The sequence below is a fragment of the Camponotus floridanus genome, unplaced genomic scaffold (assembly GCF_003227725.1).
Source record: "Camponotus floridanus strain SB8 unplaced genomic scaffold, Cflo_v7.5 scaffold35, whole genome shotgun sequence".
Taxonomy (NCBI): Eukaryota; Metazoa; Arthropoda; class Insecta; order Hymenoptera; family Formicidae; genus Camponotus; species Camponotus floridanus.
In genome coordinates this window covers 395,223-416,253 of record NW_020229492.1, presented here as the reverse complement: position 1 = coordinate 416,253, position 21,031 = coordinate 395,223, and the positions used below count along the sequence as shown (strand labels likewise).

The window sequence follows — 21,031 nt, the reverse complement described above, 5'->3', positions numbered from 1 at the left end:
CATCATTTATTCATTTATTTCATCATTTATTCATCATTTTATTACATTTTATACAATCATTTTATTTTCTAATTTTTGCAATTTTGATATTATGCTAATCACGTCTGTCAATTTGAGTAGGAAACACATATTTGAACACGTTAAAAATAGAGGATTATTAATGGAAGAGGAATTCTCTTTTCCTAAAGAAATTAATTATTTTCAAAATCAAATTTTTTTTATTCAAATATATATTTCTTCAATTTTGCACCTGTGTGCGCACATTAAACGCAAAACTTTTTTAAGCTTGAGCGAGAGATCGAGATTTAAACCTGTCGGAGCGAATCGATAGACGGTTTGGTGCGCACCCTTACTCGGTACATGCCCCATTTACCCCGATAGCTGCGAATACATGTATTATAGCGCAGCTTCGAAACTCTCGAGAGCCGCCACGTCGCGGGTAGCCACCCTCCGCCTGCAAACGACAATCCTTCGCGATGTTAACGATTCGCGTTCCACCGAGAGGGCGCAGGCTGGTTGAGGGCTGCGACTACGTTGGAGGGGGGTGAGGGTTAAGGGAGAGAGGAAGGTTAAGGGCCGAGTGTGACGAGAATTTCGCGATACGTTTCTCAGGGCGTTAAAAGCCATTTTCGCCCAATCCTCAAGCGTGATAAATACTCCTCACACATTCGATATCCTATCGCAATTTAAATAACAAATTCCAATTACACATCTCTGCACGGAAAAAAAATAAGTGTTGAATTAAAACTTATATACTTAAACTAACGCGTTCATTGTTTCAATTATTTTGCAAAAAAAGTGTCTAATTAATTTTATATTTAATTTCTAATAATTAATTTTCAAGAAAAATGTCATTAAAATTAAGAATTACTATTGAGTACTTTAAATAATTCGTTGTTCGCTTTCTCTCCGATTTTATATAAAATCCCAACTACTTAAATATAAGAAAAGTTGAGAAACAATATTTATATTTACTGCTTAAACTCGCCTTTTAGACAATCTATGTATAATTCACGACAAAATTCAACAGAATCCTAGAATATAACGTAAAATTCCATTTTGAATTTCATCGTGAATTACAAATCATAAAGCAATATTATAATAAAATAATTACATTATATGATTTCATTTTTAAATATAATTTTCTATAAATATAGTTTTCGGGAATTTTCAGAAATGTGATAGATACAGAGAAAAAAATGTGTCAAATCAAAACTTATATACTTAAACTAACGTTCATTGTTTCGTATATACGCAACAATTTATAATCTTTTTAGAAGAATTTAATAATTTTAAATTTTAACAATATTACAGTCTTATTTTAATATTGTAATTGTCACCTTAATTATATATAATTATTTAATTCTACTTTAAGAAAATTATAATCTTTGATTGAAAAATGTTATTTTCTATCTAACATTGTTTCTTTTCTATTCAAGAAAATTAAATCTTAAATCATAACTATATAAAATAACTTCATTCAAGTAAGCAATTATTCAAGCAATTATATTTTCCTTTAATTAACGCGATATAATCTCATTTCAAGATTTCCACGTTAAAACTAAATATATTTTCAAAACAAGAATGTCCTTTTTTTCTGTGTGGAGTTCTATGCGTACTCTTTTTTAACTCTTTAAGGATCTAGCTCACAGATTTCAAAACACGATGATAAATTGTTTTGATGGACGAAAGATCAGACTCGCACTCGCAAAAAGTCAAAGCTTGCGATACGTAATCTCTTTGAATGACGTAGATAAATCGCGATATTCGTCCACTATTTTTTCGTAGAGGAGTTTCCTTCGATCGATATGTTCTTTCTCAAGTTTGCGATCTTTATTCGTCGCTTAACGCGCGCGAGAAGAGTAAGACGTAAAGTCACACTTCAGCACCCTAATGAGGCTGCTATAAATTGCTATCGATTCCAGAAGCGGGGTTGCAATAAAACGAAAGATGCGGAGAGGGGGCCGCTTTTTCTCGTAGACCCTGAGGAACGTATCCGGAGAATATTTAAAAATAGCACGCTTTTAAAGCGTATCATGTTGCGGCTGCATCGACGATATATTTCTATCTCTCTCTCTTGTAACGCGATTATCTAAACTTTCTGTCGTTTATTGTTTCAGGATCTCCGCGCCGTTTCAAGTCGCCGCCGTGATCTTGATTCTCGCAGCAACAGTGTCAGCTCTGATCGGCCATTGTTATTCCGATCACAGGACTCTCGTAGCCTGCGGACTTTTTCTTTTAAGCGGTAAATAAACCATGAAATTTTCTTTACTATCCATCTATTAACATTTTTTCATCGATTTCCAACTTTGAATAGGTAAACATTTCAGCATCCGCTGTTATTTTAAACAAATTTTTAAACCGAGATGTACGAGGACGGTTTGAAAAGTCCGTGCAAGAATGAAAGCTACTTCATTTTTCGGGATAAATCTTTTTTATTTTTGAACGTAATCTCCTTTTAGGCTTATGCAATTCGTCCAACGCTGCTCCAGTTTGTTGATCCCTTCCGAATAATAGGATTGATTCAACTCTGCAAAATAGGCATTTGTTTCCGCAATCATCTCCTCGTTTGAATAAAATCCCCAGCCATGTCTTCATATTGGGGAACAAGTAGCAGTCCGAGGGAGCCAAATCTAGAGAATAGGAGAGATGCGGAACGAGTTGGAACCTTAACTCCGTCAATTTTGCGGCCAAATTCTCCTCCATCCTTTTTTTTAGAATTTTTTTTTAGAATTGATGCTATTTCTCTGACTTTGCACGGACTTTTCAAACCATCCTCGTATATAGTGAGCGATCAAAGTTATCAATGCTAAAGAGCAGGAGCAACTCATCTAAAATTAATTCCCCTTTGATGCGAAAGCCAACATGAGAATTTTTTTTATGAAACCTTGAAAACTGGTGTAAAATTAGTTAAAGTATTAAAATTATGTAAATAAGTTATTTTGAAGCACGTTATGCATAAACTTCTCCACGCATCGCCATTTTTTGCTCCGGTTGAGAATATAGGAAAGACGCTATATACTTGATCGTAAATTAAATATTTTTCAATTGAGGAAACTTAAAAAAAGAGAGAACTTATCTATCGATTTACGATGGGAATTCCGTTCTGGTGACAAACAACTCGACAATTCTTGGGTCAAACATCTTAGAGCTCGCTGTGTCGCAAGCCTGAGAGAAAGCTCTTCTTTCTTCGCGATTCGTCGCGCTCTATCGCGTCGTATAAACGGTAAAGACGAGTGAACTTTCGATTCGCGTGTGCGTTGTACGTGTGACAAGAAAGCATTCTTAAAGCGATCTAATAGATGAACATACCATTTATATCGCGCGGGTCGCACGATTCTCGAGGTGATCGAGAAGATAGCATTGTTGGCTTCTCTTAGTGCTAAAAGTGTACTCGATACACAGCCGAGGATCAATCAGCCCAACGTGATCGGTGAAACCGAACCACCTATCTTCGACGAACAAACGTGGCAAAGGAAAACAATCCTCTACAACCGCTTTTTCTCTGCTCTCGTTACATCCAACTCGTATTTAGCACACAATCGAGCAGAAAAATGATCAAATAGTAATGATCTGGAAAGTTAAAGAAGATGCAAAAATTTGAAGAATGTTAATTGTATTCGGCAACGTAAAGGCTCTAGTGAATTAAATTTCAGTGCAATCTGTTGTCTTTTCACGCATTATGTTTGTCAATTTACTTTTATTCAGCGATATTATATTAAATAATTTAATGGAGATTGTACGATATAATCAAGTATTATAATAATATATTTAATATTATATATTATATATATTATATATTATATATATTATATATTATATATATATATATATTATATATTTAATATTAAGCATCGTTTTTAGTTTCTCGATCACTTGATTCTCGGAGGTGATGTCTCAATTCGCGTCACGAATATACACGTTCGTGCTGTAAAGGGGTGAAAATGATCTATGCCCTTCCTGCGGATTACGAAATGGGGGTGTGCAGCGATTTAAACGTGTCGACGACGGAAACGCGGCGCCTTTCCATTTCCAACCCTTTCCAGAACGTCGATTCCCTCATACTTCCCCTCCCCCTCCAATCCTTTTGCCTTTTTCTCGCGGATAATCCGGCGAGGCAGGTATAAGTCGATATGCGCGCATGATTCAAACGAAATCGAAATTCGGGTAAGAGAGGCGTAGAAATTGAAAGGGATGAGAAAAGGCCGGTAATATCGCCCGTAAGAATTGATTCCTTCAACGGTGGTGAGGGAGGAACGGAGAAGAGAGGGTTCAACATTTTAATAAAAACCACCCGTGGTTTTGTCGACGACATGGATGAAGGGTAGAGTCGCATATATGAGAAAATAGTGGCGTCATGTGGACGCTTTTCTTCCGAACAAACCGAGCAGAAAACATCCTCTCAAGATGTAGCAAATATTTCTTTATAACTCCTTTTCCGAGATATCAAAAATATATTATTAATTATGCATATTTTTTTTATATAATATTTATGCCTATAATATTTCAATATTAATATTATATATTTATTTCTAACATTAATATATTTTTAATAATTTAAATATCCTAATAAATATTATATATACGTATTGTATATTTTATAATATTTTATAAATTAATTTTTAAGGTATATATTTATTGATAAGATATATTGAATAGTTTTATAAATTAATTGTTTATAATATTTTATAAATACTTTATAATATTTATATTTTTTAAATCTTTATAATATTGTATATTTTTTCACATTTATGCGGGAAGGAAGAAAGAAGAGGGAGAAGGAAGGGATAGCTAGTTTTCTGGAAACCAACGCGGTTAATGAAATTTATTCCATATTTTTTACTTGTTTTTCCATAGAAAATTATTCACGCCGACAAATTTATTGGACGTTCTGTATAAAGAGCACTATGATGTAACATTACTTCAAGATTGTAGTTGCCGTCGATAGGAATTAAAAAGGACTAAGGAAAAGAATCCATCAAAAGACTCCAATTAAAATTCTGCCGGCATCGCCCGTTTCAATTCAAGTTAATGAAACTCCAATTAGAAATCCTGTGCAAACTAGTGAAAATCGTGCAAAAATATTAGGCCCTTTCACGTTTTCCGCTTCGCCCGTGACGAATGGAAGAAAATTCCTCGTACACTTTTTATTAGCAATTTTGCCATTTTCCTCAAGAGGACTCTATAATACAAGGCACTTAAGAGAGATTTCAAACGAGCGAGGTTCGAGTCGCGGCAATATTCCTAAAGGCTTTTTAATAAAGCGTCGAGAAATATATAAAAAGCGTGTCTTTTAATGAAAGAAGCTCGCTGGCGCAAGAATATCGCGAGATATAAGAAAGATCGTTACGAGTGAAACTAGAGATTGATCTCCGAAAAACTAAGCTCCCCTGACTTGACAGAAGTGGAACATTTTCCGCATATATGTGAAATCATGGCGGAATTTTATATTTGTTTTCATCCAAGTAGCTTGTTATATTGTTGGCTCTATTTTATCAGAATACATAATTTATCTTCATAATATTTCATTCACATAATGTAAGAGAATCTACGTAACGTAAGTAACCTATTTAAGTAACGTAAAAGAAATGCGTTTATATAAACTAACGCGTATATATACAGGGTGTCCCAGACTTAACGAATCAGCTGTTAATGAAATTTATTACAGATTTCCTGAGATCATTTGGAGACGAAAAAATATATATTTTTTGTTTCATATTCTCTCTATCGATATCGATATTATCGCGGGGCCCTTGATGTGCTATCCTAGAACATAGGAGAACGTAACGCGATTGGTAATCTTTAATCTTTTGTAGCCGAAACTAGATCTTTCTCAACATTTTGGTATTTAAGATTTTCGTTTCCAAATGATCTCAGGAATCTATTAACGACTGATTCGTTAAGTTTTTTTTTTACAGTATGTAACAATTCTTACAATTGTAAACGATGTATAAGGTAATTTCTAACATGCTGTTTGTCAAATTGACAGATGATAAAATTAGTGGAAAAGACGCAAAGCAGAAACGGCAATAACGCGCACGTAATAGACAATTTTTAACAACGCGCCGACTGTTGATTTGCATTAGCCACTCCTTCTCTCCCCCTCGTCAATATTAATTTGAAAACACCCTTCGTCGGAACAAGCGCTCTCGCGGCGAAACTTTTGCGCGCGCACTTTTGCATAATTGAACATTCTTTCCGCGCGAGAGTGAAGGGGGCGAGACGCGACTCCGAGGGTAGCACTTCCCAAGCTGCAAAAGAGTATAGCGAAGAAAGAAAAAAAAATCGCAGAATGGAGATAGCTTCGCTCATTCGACCGCCCGTGTCTACAGCCTCGCGATAAAATTCTCGACGGATTTTCAAGTAACCCCCTGCCCCCTCTGCAACTCTCGCGAACGGCCGCCGTATCGAGGACGAAGCAATTTCGGAGCGGACTTCGGAATCGTACTCGGGGGGGTAGGATTCTCTCCAGTGCCAATGTCATTTAGGTATGTGCAATTTAAGCGGCAGCGGGGACGATCCACTCCCACTTTTACAAGTGAAAAATTTGCGAAGGAATCGAAAAATTTTTGTTATAAAATGAGGAGCCAAGAAAGAGGACTATTTTATAAATATTTCAAAATCATCGAATAGAAAATTCTTAAAATAGAGATTTTTATTAATTAAATATATAAATAATAAAATTATATATATTAAAAAGGAGTGTATCCTTCATCTCGACTGGCGTCATTTATTTTGACTTTTCAAAATTTAGATTGAATTGTCAAATAACTTTTTGAATGGGTTAAAAGATTGCTGTTCTCGAGAATTTTGGCGAATCTGCGAGCGCAAAGTGCGACGTGAAAATTCATTAATAATTATCTTCGATATCTCTCATAGCGTCGTCTTCCTCGACGGGGTATCTTCTATCGTTCGGAGGATAAGATTGTGGAACGTACTGCGCGACTTCATCATCCGGCCAGTTTAAAAGTTCGTCGACGTAGATCGATCTATGAGGCGAAGTAACGTTGTGTCGTTGTCCCCATTTTGGATTTTGGTCAAACTTTGCGCAGAAAACGCGACGACCCTTACGATCCATCTCTTCGGTTACATCGAGGCCCCTAATGAACGATGTAATTAATTAACGTTTGATGAGAAATCAATCGATGTCAAAATAACAAACAATTTCGATGTCGGCTCACTTTTCACTCGCCAGTTAATTGATGGATAACAAATTAAGCGAACGTGATACCGCTCCCGTTAATAGAGAGCGAATGTAACGTAACGAACGTAGCGAAAAATCATCGACATTACCGTCTCATGTTGAACCGATAATTGACCAGCGAGCATTCTATTGTCGTATCATCCTCATTTAAATTTCATAATAAAATTCTTTCTCGGTGCAATTCAAATATCTCGCATACTTTCTCGTATATCTCATCGCACTTATTGCACTTACTCTTTTATGCATTCCTCAGGATCGTAGTAGGTACGGAAGCACTGGTTGCATTTTTTGAAATATACCTTTCCCACAGCGGCCGCGTACAGCCCGCGTATTCGCATCAAGCAATCGTAAAATTGCAAATCGCACTCGCATAACGAGCTGCGAAAAGTCAAAAGTGAGTTCGCGCGCTTAACGACCGTAACGCGACACGTATAAACTCATGTAATCGCAATTACCTTCTGCAGAAGTATTTGTTGTACAGTCGGTATCTTGTAGCTTTGGAGCTTATGGAATCCTCGCAGCCGTCGTGCTCTCTGCAACACGTGTCTATCTCGCTGTACAAACCTAATTCAGAATCATTGCGAGCAATATTTCCCAGCCCGCACCAAAGCGTACCTATAAACACGAATACGAATAAGCAGACTCGTTTAATGTCCACGTGTGACGCTAAATAATAAATTTAGACATTACAGGTATATAATTTTTATAATAAAATAAAATAAATGAAAAAAGATAATATATATACAAATAAATAAGATTAATTAAAAATCAAAATAATATATAATTTGTATAAATTATTATATTATTGATACATTATTTATTATAGAAATTTATTTAAATAACACAAATTCCAAGATTGGAATCTAATGTCAAATAATTGAAATACTTATGTTTCTAGTGCAAAATAAGAATATTTACCTGGGAGAATTCCATGTCGAAGATTCTTAAGTTGCGACAGGCTACGTAAACCTTTCAAATAATCTTTCAAGCTATGAGCTTCCGTTACACTGTTCTTATCAACAAAAAATACGAATGTGCAAAATGCGATCAAATTAATTGCACGGATTCGCGTCATTTTGAGATAAATAGTATAGTTTATTAACAACGAGGTGACAAGAAATTATGATCGCTTGGAGCAAACAATATTTGCAAGTCTGCAATTTTTAATGCGTTACGAAGTCTATTCACGTTCGAAATTGCATGTTAATATCGCGCAGTATAAAACGCAACTGAGCGAAAATCCATTGAAATAAGAATTATGATGTACCAATCTTTATGTGTATTAATGTGTACACATGTGTCTTATTTATCGCGAGTTTCCTAACCGCCAATTTCCTTGCGATATCAAAAGATTGATAAGAAATTATTCAAAATTACTCAAACTCAGGACTCAAGTTTCTGAAGTAACTGAATTTTCAACGTGTGGATAAAGTTTTATAATTACAATTTATAATACGCGATAAAATTCAAAATAGAGTTTTATCCATAATTTTATGCGCCACATGTCCTAATATATATCTTATATATATGTATATATTTTCAATCTTGCATGTTTAAAAATGCTTTTTGTATTATACGACTAAAATTATAAATAAAATTCTATTCTATTATAATTTCAAATTATATTATTATGAATCGTTCAAAAAGTGAAGAATTAAGAAATTATAATTTTCCAAAATCTTCAATTTATTCATAATATACTGAATTTATAATTTTTCAGATATATAGTAAGAAAATAAAATACTTGTATATACATTATATATAATCGCAGATTAAAAATGAGGGAAAATGTTTTTATAAATTATTAATCTTTTTCAACAAATTATCTTTTTCATAATTTTGATAATTTTAGAATCAATAGCCAATTAAAATATGAAAAATCAATCTAATTAGCGAATTAGTTTTATAATAAAATTTCAAACAAGAAATTGACACGCTTTTTTTAAACTGAAAAAAGAAATAACAGTCAAAGAGAAATATATTTTTGAAAACCTTAAAAAATTTTTTAAAATATTAGATGAGCTATATTAAAAAAAATAAAGCAGAAAAAGGAGCAATTATCTTCAAACAAATCAAGGTCGGATTTTTGAGCTGCTGTTAGCGATAACGCTCGGTATCATTCTGCAAATTTAAGTCACGATTTAATTTTTTAAAAGACACACAGTATCGCAAATATCAAACACTTGCGATAAAATGATTTCTAAATCAAGATATACATGACATAATTAGAATCAGAATAAATTGATCAGAATGAGAGTTTACAGTCTGTTATTACTGAATGTTAAAAATGTTTAAAAATCTTTCTTTTAATTGCTTTCCTATAAATTTATTTCAAATTTAATTTTTTGTTTTGCTATATATTAATTTATATTATAATAATACTTTCTCCCTATTTTAATTTATGATTTAAAAACTTTTCAATTTCAATAATTTCCAATTAATTTTATGATAGTAATAAAAGTGAAATATCAAGAGTATATAAAATATTCAACATATTTAATATTTAATATTGAAGGAGAAAGAAGAGAGGAAAAGGACGTACATGTAAAATTCTATCTGAATTCACTTAAAGGAACGATTAATATAGCTATTAATTTGTTAAAGATTAATATCATTAATGTAAAGTTGAAGCCGAGGTCAAAGAAAAAAATTTCTCTTTTCTTGGAGGCAAGAAACCGAAGAACTGAAATGGAATAGGGTGGCGGGTGTCTTCCTGGAGCGATGCTTTTTAGAGCTTTCTCTACACTATTTCAACTGGCCGACCAACCCCCACTGCCAATCTCTCTCGAGGCCTCTTTCGCTCGACTGCGCATTCCTTTTAACGATTTCGTCCCCCTCGACCGCGACATCCGTTTTCGTTTCACGTTCCTCTCTCGTTCTTCAAGGTTTTCTACCTGCCGCCTGCCTTGCATTTACTCTGATGCTCTTCTCACTCTCGAAAATCTTCTCTCGGAATTGCGAGCAGCAAAGTTCGGAAGGATATGAGGATAGAATAAAGATATGAAAAAAGTTAATTGCAAGTTTAATCAAAAATTCTTTCACGAAGATAGTCGCGCGGCATCTTTTAGCAAATGCAGCTCTTAATTCAATATCAAATTAATTTAATTCAATCTTTACATGTATTTTATTTTAGTCAGCGATTTCTATGAAAATTTATAGTATTGATGGATTATATTTATATTATATAAATTATTATATTAATAATTATTAATATTATATTATTATTTTTCTGGTAATGTTAAAGCGTCACAAATTCATTGGCAAGCAATTTATTAATTTTATTTGGTTATTTCACTTTTTTGGATATTTTCCTTTAGTTTCCTGTGTCGATTCATAAATTTTAAATTTTTCTTACAAATTCTTTGTATCAGATTCTTTAAGTCCCCCTTCGTATATTGTATCTATACTTTATATTTTTATTATTATTAATAAATGAGATTATTCGTGAAGAATCTAGACATATTGCAAAAATATCGTTAAAGGAAAGACGCATAATGCGTTGTTTTAAGATGAAACCGGCGGAAAAATTTGCGTCAGCAATTCAGGTGATTGTAATACAACTGATGGCATAAGAGCCATGAAGAACGATTAACGATTACGATGAAGATTGCGAAAGGCACAGTCAAGGGGAGAGAAAGGAAGCTCATTTCTTTTCCCCGGAGGATGGTTTGCATTAAACCCGGCGCTCGCGTTTGTGCACCGGGGGGAAAGGACATGGGGGAAGGAGGGATACAAAAGGTTTGACGTACATACATGTATATGCGTGCTGCCTGGTTCAGGTTAATGCACCAAGAAGCGCATTACCGGGAGTGCTTACCGCGGAGAAAAGAGCGCTAGTGCAAGGCCAGCAGTCACCGATGCACGCAACCCCGCCCGATGGGGATGGGGGCGGGAAGGGAGCAAAAATGTCGGCGACTAAAAAGCGGATCCTCTTCCTTCTCTCTCTTTTGCACTCTGCAACGATTGCTGGGAAACGTACCGCCGTGTGCGGTTTCCCTCGACCGAAAGTTTTATTATATCAAACGTAAATTTAATTTCTCGTTATATCAAATCAAAATATATTTCAAAAAAAAGACAATTAATATTGTAATAAAATGCATGCATTTTTTGTATATATCTTTATCAATAAATCTTTAACGATAAATTATTTTAGATTCTCGACAGATATATATATTTTTTTTTTTTTCGAATATCTCGAGCATCGAATGAAAACGAAAATGCATTTCTAAAGCCCAGAAGCATAATAAAATTCTAATTTTGCAGAGAATAATCGATGTACAAAACTGAAATTAACAGGTAGGTGTATTATTTTATGTAGTGAAAATTCCTCGACTTCCTCTTTCATTATCTCGCGTCGATAAAAGTAAGGAAATAATTAACTACTCGACTCGCTTTGGCGTAAAGCCGGCGTTACTTCTACGAATGGCGTCGCTACCCCGTAGTTTTCGCGTGAATTCAAATTGACAGCTTCTCGTGAAGCCGGGCCTAGCAAAGCGAAGCTGAATCCACTTCGGCGAACAAACGAGGGAAATTATCTGCAACGACTGAAGTAATAACATTTAACTGTGCACAGCGCGATAGGTGGAAGGGAAAGGGGCAATCCCTCACCGAGGGAACGATGGAGAACTGGCAAGGCGGAATTATAAATTGTTGGGGCATAGTTGCGATTGTTTCGAGCTAAGGGTGAGAAGCCGCCGCCGTCTTTCCCTCGCTTCCTCCCCCTCGCTCCCTCCCCCCCCTCCTTCCCTCCTCTCCTGTGTGTACGAACGTGAGGACGATTATTCTCGTCCTGTTTGCTCACCGTTTCTTGTTCCTCCGAACGAAAACGTTGCACGACCGCGAAACAACTTTTCGTCGTTCACGAACGACGCTGGAAAAATAATTTCGACTGTCAAATTGAAATACGCGAAATTTCAGAAAAGCGAATAGTAATAATAAAATAATAATAATAAAAGATTATGATTAATAATAATGAGAGATAGTCGAAAAGTGAAAAAAAGAAAGAGAGGGATATTTTCAGGTGTCTTGCGGTTAAAAATTGCAGCTCTAAATTTCTCGAAGGAGTATACATTTTTCTTTCAAGGAAGTTGCTGGCAGAAAATTGCAGACAAACTAACATCACACTTTTTGGTGCAAATGAAATACTTAAATACAACGAGACCTCTCGATAATATCCGAATTTCTTTCCCTCGTCTTTCCCTTCCTTTTATCCTCGCGACTGGACCTTTGGAAAGTGATAAACCCTTTCATCGTTCGCCTCCTTCGGCCATCGTGCTTTTACGGGCAACCATCCGCGAGAGAATCCCCGCTTTAAGCGGCGGGAAGCTTTCCCGACTCTTTAAACGTTTCTTTTTTACTGCGCGTGCTCTTTTTGTCGGACAGCGAGATCGGCAGCCACGACGGTAAAAGAGCTCGTAAGTTCTGCACCCTTAAGGCCCGTAATTACGTAGCAGGAGAGGCGGGAAACGGAAGAAAGAGAGACCGACGGGAAAGATATCGATGGGAAGACGAGAGAGCAACGGTATTCGAGCTGTGAGACACGCGCTCTCTTCGTCGGACTCTGATTTATATTGTACCGGATCTTGGTCCCGACCTCAACCGGATTTTCGAAGGCTTACGCCGCGTCGATTCCCGAAATTCCGACACGGAATTTCCTGGAAAGCCGTGGTTTTAGCCAGATTGATTCACCGCTTTTATTTCGAATAGAAAGTCGCGAGATCGGGGAGGTATTAGTACTTCGGCCGCCATATCCATTAGAGATCCTTGAAAAATTAATTTTTTTTCACAGCATCCTAAAAGTTGCGACTCATTTTGATAATTAACATTAGATATCTTTTATCTACGTGAATTATAAATATTAAAAAAATAGCGCATAATGAAAAAGACTTGTGTAATAAAGAAAAATGTCCCGATATTTTAACTACAATTTATTTACTTAAAATTAAAATGTGTGAAAATTGGAGATTCCTATCATGTCGCCATTTGCAAGAAAGACTCGGCAAATGCCACTCAAAGATTCTATTAAAAATCCATGTCCGATAATAATATTAATAATAATAATAATAATTAATCCACGCCAAATCCCGCATTGAATCTAAGACACTTCTTTGAGTAGGCGCCAAAAATGTTCAAAGATTTTTTTTCTGAAAAAAAAACAAGGCATCACGCTATAAAAAGTTGCGGAAGCTTTTAACGGGAGATAATAAAATTTCTTTTATTCGCGTTCTCTCTTAGCTTAGCGCGGTTAAATGCGCGAGGAGGGTTGCAAAATGTTCTCCAAGCTCCGTTAATGTGCATAATCTATGTTTTTAATAAATGTTAATCCGCGGCTCCCTCTCGGGCAGAAATCGCGACGCAACGCGAAACAGCAGGCACAAACAAATTAAAAAACAAAAAAAAAAGGGAGAGAGATCTTCCATATATCTCGTAAACGCTTTGAAGCGGCGCGTTCATTAAAACGCCGTAGCGTAGGACGGAGATTAAGCTTTATTATAAAGGCCGCGAGGGAAAACTGTCGACCGCGTGACTAAATTTTCCGGCTGCATTGTGTCGTGGAAAAGCCAGCTCGCAATCTTTCATGACACGAAGACACGAGAAGTTCGTGATTAAAAATTCTAGACTATCGGGGTAATTTTGAAGGATTTTATTTCGAAATTATTTCTCGATAAAAGATATTTCATTAATAAATAATCTCGTCGCTACCTTATTGGAAGACATTTTACAATCGTGCACGAAAGTAAGACTTTTAAACAGAAAGTCGAATGGCAAGAAAAAAGTGTATTAAAATTTGCCAAAAAATTCTCCTATAAACGAATTAACATTTCAACATGTTATATGAATATTATTTTCAATTCCGATGATACGCATAATTTCTGCAATTCACCTCGAAGTCTGGAGATCAGATATTTATAGGGGCGATTAATTTAAAAATAAAATTCGGAAAAAGTAGAATGGAGATAGTTGGCCATTAATAATATTTCTCCATTATTCATTGATCTCCGTGCACTTCCGTCACTGTTATTTATATTTTCCAGCCGTGTCCGCGGGGGCACGCAACCCGCTGCAATATCTAGAATCAATGCGGCGCGGAATAACTGAACAATATTTTACCTGTCGGAACGGATCGGTCGCCCCCATCTCTCTCTTTCTCTCTCCCGGGGACGGTGGACTAGTTCCGGAAGTACTACGCGGTTGCAAACTTCGACTCAATACGTCAGCGAACTTAAAATGGAAAGTTGACAACCCGCGGGCACGTCAGACATTTTGCCTCTGTCGCGTTCAATTTGAATAAACTCAGCCGCCTCCTCTCCCCTGTCTTCCTTCCTTCCTTCCCCTTCCGTCTCAAAAGCCCGCAGGCAAACTGCGTCCTTTTCGAACTTATTCAAATTGCGCCACCCACGCCTCCCTTAATAAAGAAGCGGCTCCTATTCGAGGAATGCGACCGCTGTTATCAAGCGCCGAATTATTTTGAGCCACCGTATTGGCGATCCAGCTACGCCTGGAGAGACGTTAATAATTTACAATGCAAGTTGTAAGCTTATAATAACTCGCGCGAAGTTGGCCGCTCCGCTTGGTAATGACCATAATTAAATTAAGGGACGGTATGAGACATGGCCGCTTTCTATTTGCCTCAATAATAACGTAACTCCTCGCAGCCGCGACGAAACAAAATATGATGCCTCGACGAGCTGCCAGACCCAGCGTTGTTTTGCCTGAATAAAGATTAAATATTATTATCTCGCAAACATGCTTCCTAATTAGTATGTGTTTCATCATTAAAAACTTTTTAAATTTGCATTAAGCTTATGAGAATGATTGCTTCATCTAATTAAAAGATTAGATTATGAGTTTTTTCTTCTTTCTGTAAAGTGAGAATAAAAATTTTAAATATTCCAAATTAATTTCAAAATTGTGCCGAAAAATATTTAACTTCAAGCCTACAAACATCTCATGTTTGAATAAAATTATGTAAATTAATGTTTCGAAAACTGCCAATTCTGCTGGTGTCTTGATTAAAATTGACAGTAAAAATGTTTAAATTTTACAATACCTAAAGGTTTACAATTATGCAAAACAGATTAATAAGATAATACATTTAATAACAATGACAAAACACGATGATCAATTATTGACAGCACGTTCCAATTCGCACAATAATTTACGGATACGTTCAAAGATTACTTTTGACATGCGGCAAAAATATTTTCATGTTTTCGATGTAATGTTTCTAACTACGTAGAAAAAGTTCATCAAACCGAGAGACGACGTAATCCGGCATGAGAGCGAAACATGATAAATTGCAGTACGTTTGTATATAAAGCGCGGTTTTTCCCCTACCCCATCCGCGCCTACGCAAATATTTGATGCGCGTGTGATTAATTGCGGTTGCCTAATTACCAGTGTACAGCTCAAAATTGCACCTGCATGCATGCGGGATATCCCAGAACCATCGCAGCCTCCGAGTTCTTTGATCTCGTTTATTTGCTCTCATTTCCCGAGAATATGACTGTCTGCCTCATTTTCGATAGTTTTGCGTTTTCAAATATGTATCCGACTTTTCAATTATTTTATTCTTTAATGACTCGGTAAAAGAGGAAAAGAGAACAAAGTGCATTTTTTTTAGAATTTTTTTGTAAAAAAAATATTCCATAATATCTTCTATAAATCTTTCAACTCTTTATTCTTAAGAGCAAAAATGTTTCAATCCCCAGGGAAATAGGTTATCGCAAGCGAATCAAATGCTGAAGCAATTCATTAGACGCATGGTAAAGAATTATAAATAATGAGGGAAAAAAGCGAAAAAAAATTAAAGAATATTCAGAAAAAAATCGACGTAATAAGAGATAAAAGATGCAATGCAATAAATGCGTTATCTGGCGAAAACGGCCTGTATGGAAAACAGGGGATGCATTATATATGGAAGACATTATCGTACGCTCTTTGGAGATGGAACGGGGACGATACCAGGAGATACTCTAATGCAGCTTGTTATTGCGTTCAACGTGCAACAATGCTCGCTCACGCTCGAACGAACACAAATATGCCCCACATCAGCTGCTCTAAGACGCTACCGGGTGAATCGATTGTTTGGTTTCTCGCGTCGCCTGGCTCCACGTCCCCGGTAAATTGTGCACGAGCCATTATGGGTGGCATTGTGACGACACACGCCGATTCACGAGAAAGATTAAGTAATTTCTCTCGACAATCGTCGTAAATCATCGTAAATCGCCAAGATACGATCTCGCTGAAAGAGCGATAATTCGCGCCCATCCCTTTAAAAATCACCCTCTGCGGAGATTCGCGGATTCTAAAAGGCCGCGGCTCTGTTTTGAGTTCTCCGCGGATCATTGTATATTAAAATGAAGGACCGAGTCGTCTAACGACGTCGTTATTATAACGTGGCATGTACTTCTTAGTACGTGCTCGACGTTACGCCACTCGACTCGCAAGAAAAGCGACCAACGTGTATCTCAGACTTTTCGAAGGAGCATCGAGAAATCTGGATCCAGTGTATTTCCGAGGGAGAGTTCTCTGTAAATCTTCTTTATTATAAAAATATTCTTGTTTACGAACGTAATACAAAAAATACCTCAAAGCTGTTAAAAATTCCTAAAAAAAATTTTCAGAGATTTTTTAGAATTTTTTTGCAAGTTTCAAAGTTTATGAATTATTTTTTAAAAGGTTTTAATTTTTATATTTATATTTTTATATTAAATTATATTGTTTTTATATTTTTATATTATATTATTTTATTGATTTATTATATTATTATATTATGTTACATTATTTTTATGTTTGACATTTTTTCAAGTATTTAGACATATCTAAAAATATTTTTATACAGCTTCAAATGTGTTCGGGAAATAATCTGCTTTTTAAATAAAAGAATTTTGATATTAATTTCTAATTCTCTTTCTGCTTTCCTTAATTTTGAAATTAAAAAAAGAAATCCAGAAAATTTACTCCAATAAACCTAATTTTCCAATTTAATTGTGATTCTTAAGAAATGAAGAAAGTGAATTTCATTTTAAAAATTTTCTATCTAACTACAATAAATCTATATCTCCTCCAAGTTGTGTTTGTGTGAAAAATTTTAATCGCTTTTATAAATTTCGCTACCTGAAGGATAAAACTGGAAAAGAGTTAAATCACATGAGATTGACTTTTGCGGCCTTTTGACACGCGATAGCGTATCAGGGGGAGGAAAAAAGAGATAGAGAGAGAGAGAGAGAGAGAATTTGATACCGAAGCCGCCAGGATATGATGCATCGCGACCCTCCGGTGTATCCCAATTTATTTAGAGCTCCCGTGCGAATTACTTACTAGCGAGATAGAATCAGAGCATCGACGGATAGATTTGCACGGTGGTCCGATAGCGAATCGCAACCGGATGCGACATCGATGCGTCTAGTTACGCTAAGCGATCGGATACGAATCATACGACGTAACGCGAACTTGTTTGCGTGCCCGTCGCTCGTTTAACGTTTCTTGAATAATTCAGCGCTGCGCTGATTGCGAGTCACTCTCCATCGACACTTTCAATCCCATCGTTGACATGAATACCGTCCCGGAATCAAAGTACTCGGTCAACACGTGGTGAATACATTCGGAGTACGAGTGAAATATGTCACAATAATAATTTTGGAAAATTATTGAAACATTTTTTTACGACAAGCTTGACAGTTTAATGGAATCCTGACGTCGCTGATTTAGCTTGGACGTTTAATATTTTGCCGATATAAAATACAGTCTATTTTTTTATATAGCTTAATCAAATCGATGATGGTACGCTACTTGTGGCGGTTTGCAAATTATTAAAATTTCCACATTGTTAGATTTAATTCGCAAGAGGGAGGGAATGAGAGGAGCATTCGTGCTCAGACGTTAAATTAAATTCTATCTATGGACGTGATACGCATTATTGTGTGTATGTACGTACGCGCGTATACGTATGTGTGCTCCACTTTTAATACCCGGCATTAATAACGCATCGTGTTCGGGAAAGATATGCGCGATAACGTCGATACACACGGCGTTATGAAAATTCCCCGTAAACACACGGGGGAGGGACATTATTTTCGCGCATTATTTCGCATATTTCGCGAGCATCTCCCACCATTGGCATTAATCATTTTTATGAATTACGAGGCCACGGTTCGCTAATACGCTTTTATTTACGGACAAAGCCCAAACCGATCCCCTTCCTCCCCTCTCCCTCCCTTCGTTTCCACCCTTCTCCCTTTCGTTCCCCTCGGTAGATTTTATTCAACGCGGAATTATAAAATTAATCGTTTTCCGACAATGTCAAAAGCAATACGCGATTGGATATCGCGTTAGATTTAATCGCCGTAATACGACCTCGATCGATGTATCACGCGATATTTCGATACATGGAGGTGCGCGTAACGAATTCCTGAAATACCCGGGGATTGTTAATCAGCAAAATATATTTACAAAATGGAAGGCTGAAAGTTTTACGTTAACATTTTATCTCGTTCGAGATGGGGGCGATTTTTTTTTTAATAATATTATAAATATATTTTATACCTACATGGATATCTACATACATCTATCTTATTACATGCTCTCTATGTCATATCTTTTTCCGACATGTTCTCTTTATTTGATTTCCGCTAAAGTTTCATACGCGAGAAATCTGCGATAAAAGAATAATACGCGAGGATTTAGGTCACGAGCAGCCAGGTCTGGGAGACCGTTGGACATCGAAAAGTAAAATAAGGAAAAGTGAAAAAAAATTAGAGGCGTTAGAAGTTGAACGAGAGGGGAAAAAAGATGGGCAGCTCGCGGTGGAAATTTTGCGAGGAGGATCAAAGGCTGTAATTCGCGCGTGTAATTTACACGGCTATCTCGTTCGGTTAAGTCCGACGGAATTTAATATTAATATAGGACGTTCGAATTTCGAGAATACCGTCCGCGATATCGAATGACCGATCCAATTCCCGCGACAGCGATGACAAGCGAGCCGCCCGCATCCCCTAGGAATCCACGTTTCTGGATTTAGGGCATGCGCGGTTATATAAGGAACGAGACGAGGAATGCACCAACGCGCGAACGAATGAACGCGCGAGCTGACAAGCCGTTGTTTTATTTTGTTGTTCGTATTTTTTTAATTAATTCCGGATCCTAGTAAAACGCCCCTCGCGGCTTTCCGTCGAGAAATTTTGTCGGATCCAATTTTAATTAATTCATCGCGGGAGTAAAACGCGCAGACAGAGAAAGGTAAAAACAAGTAAAGAAAGAGGGATAATTAAATACGTATAAAATAAAATTACAGGTGCAAGAAAGTAAAAATTATCCAGGGAAGAGAATTTCGAAAGAGAGAGAGAAAAATACATGTCCGCAAAAAACCCCTATTTAGTCGGTCAAGCCTCTGATTGAAATTTTTCGAGCTAAAACGAGGCTTACTCGAAGCTAATCGAAAAAAAAAAATTAAAGAATAACATCTAAAAGTCACTTTCTTTTTTCTTAAATATACTTTATAACTGCATACTAAATAACTGCAATTAATGATAGAACTTTGTCAAGCCACTGTATTCACAAAGAATTCGCAAAAAATACACAGCGGACGATCTCTGGCCGATGATTAATAGCTACCACCTCCGCGGGCGGGTTGGAAACTAGAAAAAAAATTTGCTGATTGTAATCGTTTATATAAACTGTTACATCGGGGCGAAAATTTATTGGACATCCATAAAAAAAAAAAAAAATAAATAAAGCAAAAAGAAACAAAAATGAGGAAAAATACGAACGCTTCGAATTCCGTAAATCGCGGGGATGGAGTTCGCGACAACGCGAACTTAGGGGCAAATCGCGCGCGTTTTCTTCGCTATCGGCGACCCTAACGTAACGTAACGTAACGGGGATGGTCGTAACCGGAGGGAGGGAGGGAGCCCGGGGTCTTCCGGGAGGACGCGCGCGAATATTTCGGGTCCGTTCGCGCAGCGTGGCGCATTCTGGCGCGGCTCCGGTGCATAAATTTCGGACGTGCCGGCTATGGTTTATACCGGCGGGATTAAATAACTTGACCCACTGGCAACATATCATCGTGCCGTGTACGGACGGCACGCGTGTCCGCCGCGTATGCATGCATGCACGGTATATATGTACACGTATATATACGTGCTCGTTCTCGAAATACGCGACGTCAATTTTTTTTTTTTTTTTCGCAAATTTTTTTCTTTTTTTATCATTGTTCGCATAGCATTCCGCGTATTTTATCGCTATCGCGATTTTCGCCGCTATTATTAGCGCTATTGCGAGCGCTGAAATTATTAACGGTGTCGATTGGTATCGAATCCGTAGGACCTTTTAACGTTTTTTTGATCCAGATTATTGAGCGAGAGGAGACAATATATGAAACTTAGTTGGAAATCGAGTATTATCGAATCGCTCTTTTTCCGCTCCGAAAATGTCATTTTCATCCTAGCGTTTTTTCGAAGCGAACACGCCTTCCGGTCGAAGAAGCTATATTGATAAGGGCACCGTTGACGTCGAAGTAATGGTAGTGAAATGTCTCTTAAGCACAATGCGAACAGCTGCCAATATCTCCGGAATGCATCGCGGCACCACCCGTCAGGCTACCCGACAAGAAACGAGACGGGAAATCCCCGGCCACTTCCGATGGAATGTCCAGCCTCGTAGCCGGGTAGTAGTTTGATTAGCCGAGATCGCCGGAGCGTGCTGCCAACGATGAACCAGCCCCCGTTCCTACCCCCCGTGAAAGCCAGGAGCTCTCCAATAAGACGAATCAAGTTTGTCAACTCTGATCTGAGGCACTTTCAAGGGACCGAGTACAAGGTACACGTG

The 21,031-nt window shown here is 36.9% G+C and overlaps 3 protein-coding genes across 7 annotated transcripts in view; 1 reads left to right on the top strand and 2 right to left on the bottom strand.

Annotated features, from left to right (window-relative positions):
* Positions 1–21,031, bottom strand: part of LOC105255672 (homeobox protein unc-4) — a 112,269-nt gene that overhangs the window by 25,430 nt on the left and 65,808 nt on the right. The gene's annotated exons all lie outside the window — the stretch shown is intronic.
* Positions 1–21,031, top strand: part of LOC105255671 — a 100,979-nt gene that overhangs the window by 75,008 nt on the left and 4,940 nt on the right. For all 3 annotated transcript variants that reach the window (XM_025410863.1, XM_011265096.3, XM_011265097.3), the window contains one exon: positions 2,121–2,245. In XM_025410863.1, the coding sequence (XP_025266648.1) occupies positions 2,121–2,245 (125 nt within the window). The remainder of the gene's footprint in view (positions 1–2,120; positions 2,246–21,031) is intronic.
* Positions 6,687–8,447, bottom strand: LOC105255669 (phospholipase A2). Its single transcript, XM_011265095.3, has 4 exons — positions 8,123–8,447; positions 7,660–7,819; positions 7,439–7,582; positions 6,687–7,100 (listed from the first exon to the last, which is right to left on the bottom strand). The coding sequence occupies exons 1-4, from the start codon at positions 8,277–8,279 to the stop codon at positions 6,851–6,853; spliced, it is 711 nt and encodes a 236-aa protein (XP_011263397.1). The 5' UTR covers positions 8,280–8,447; the 3' UTR covers positions 6,687–6,850.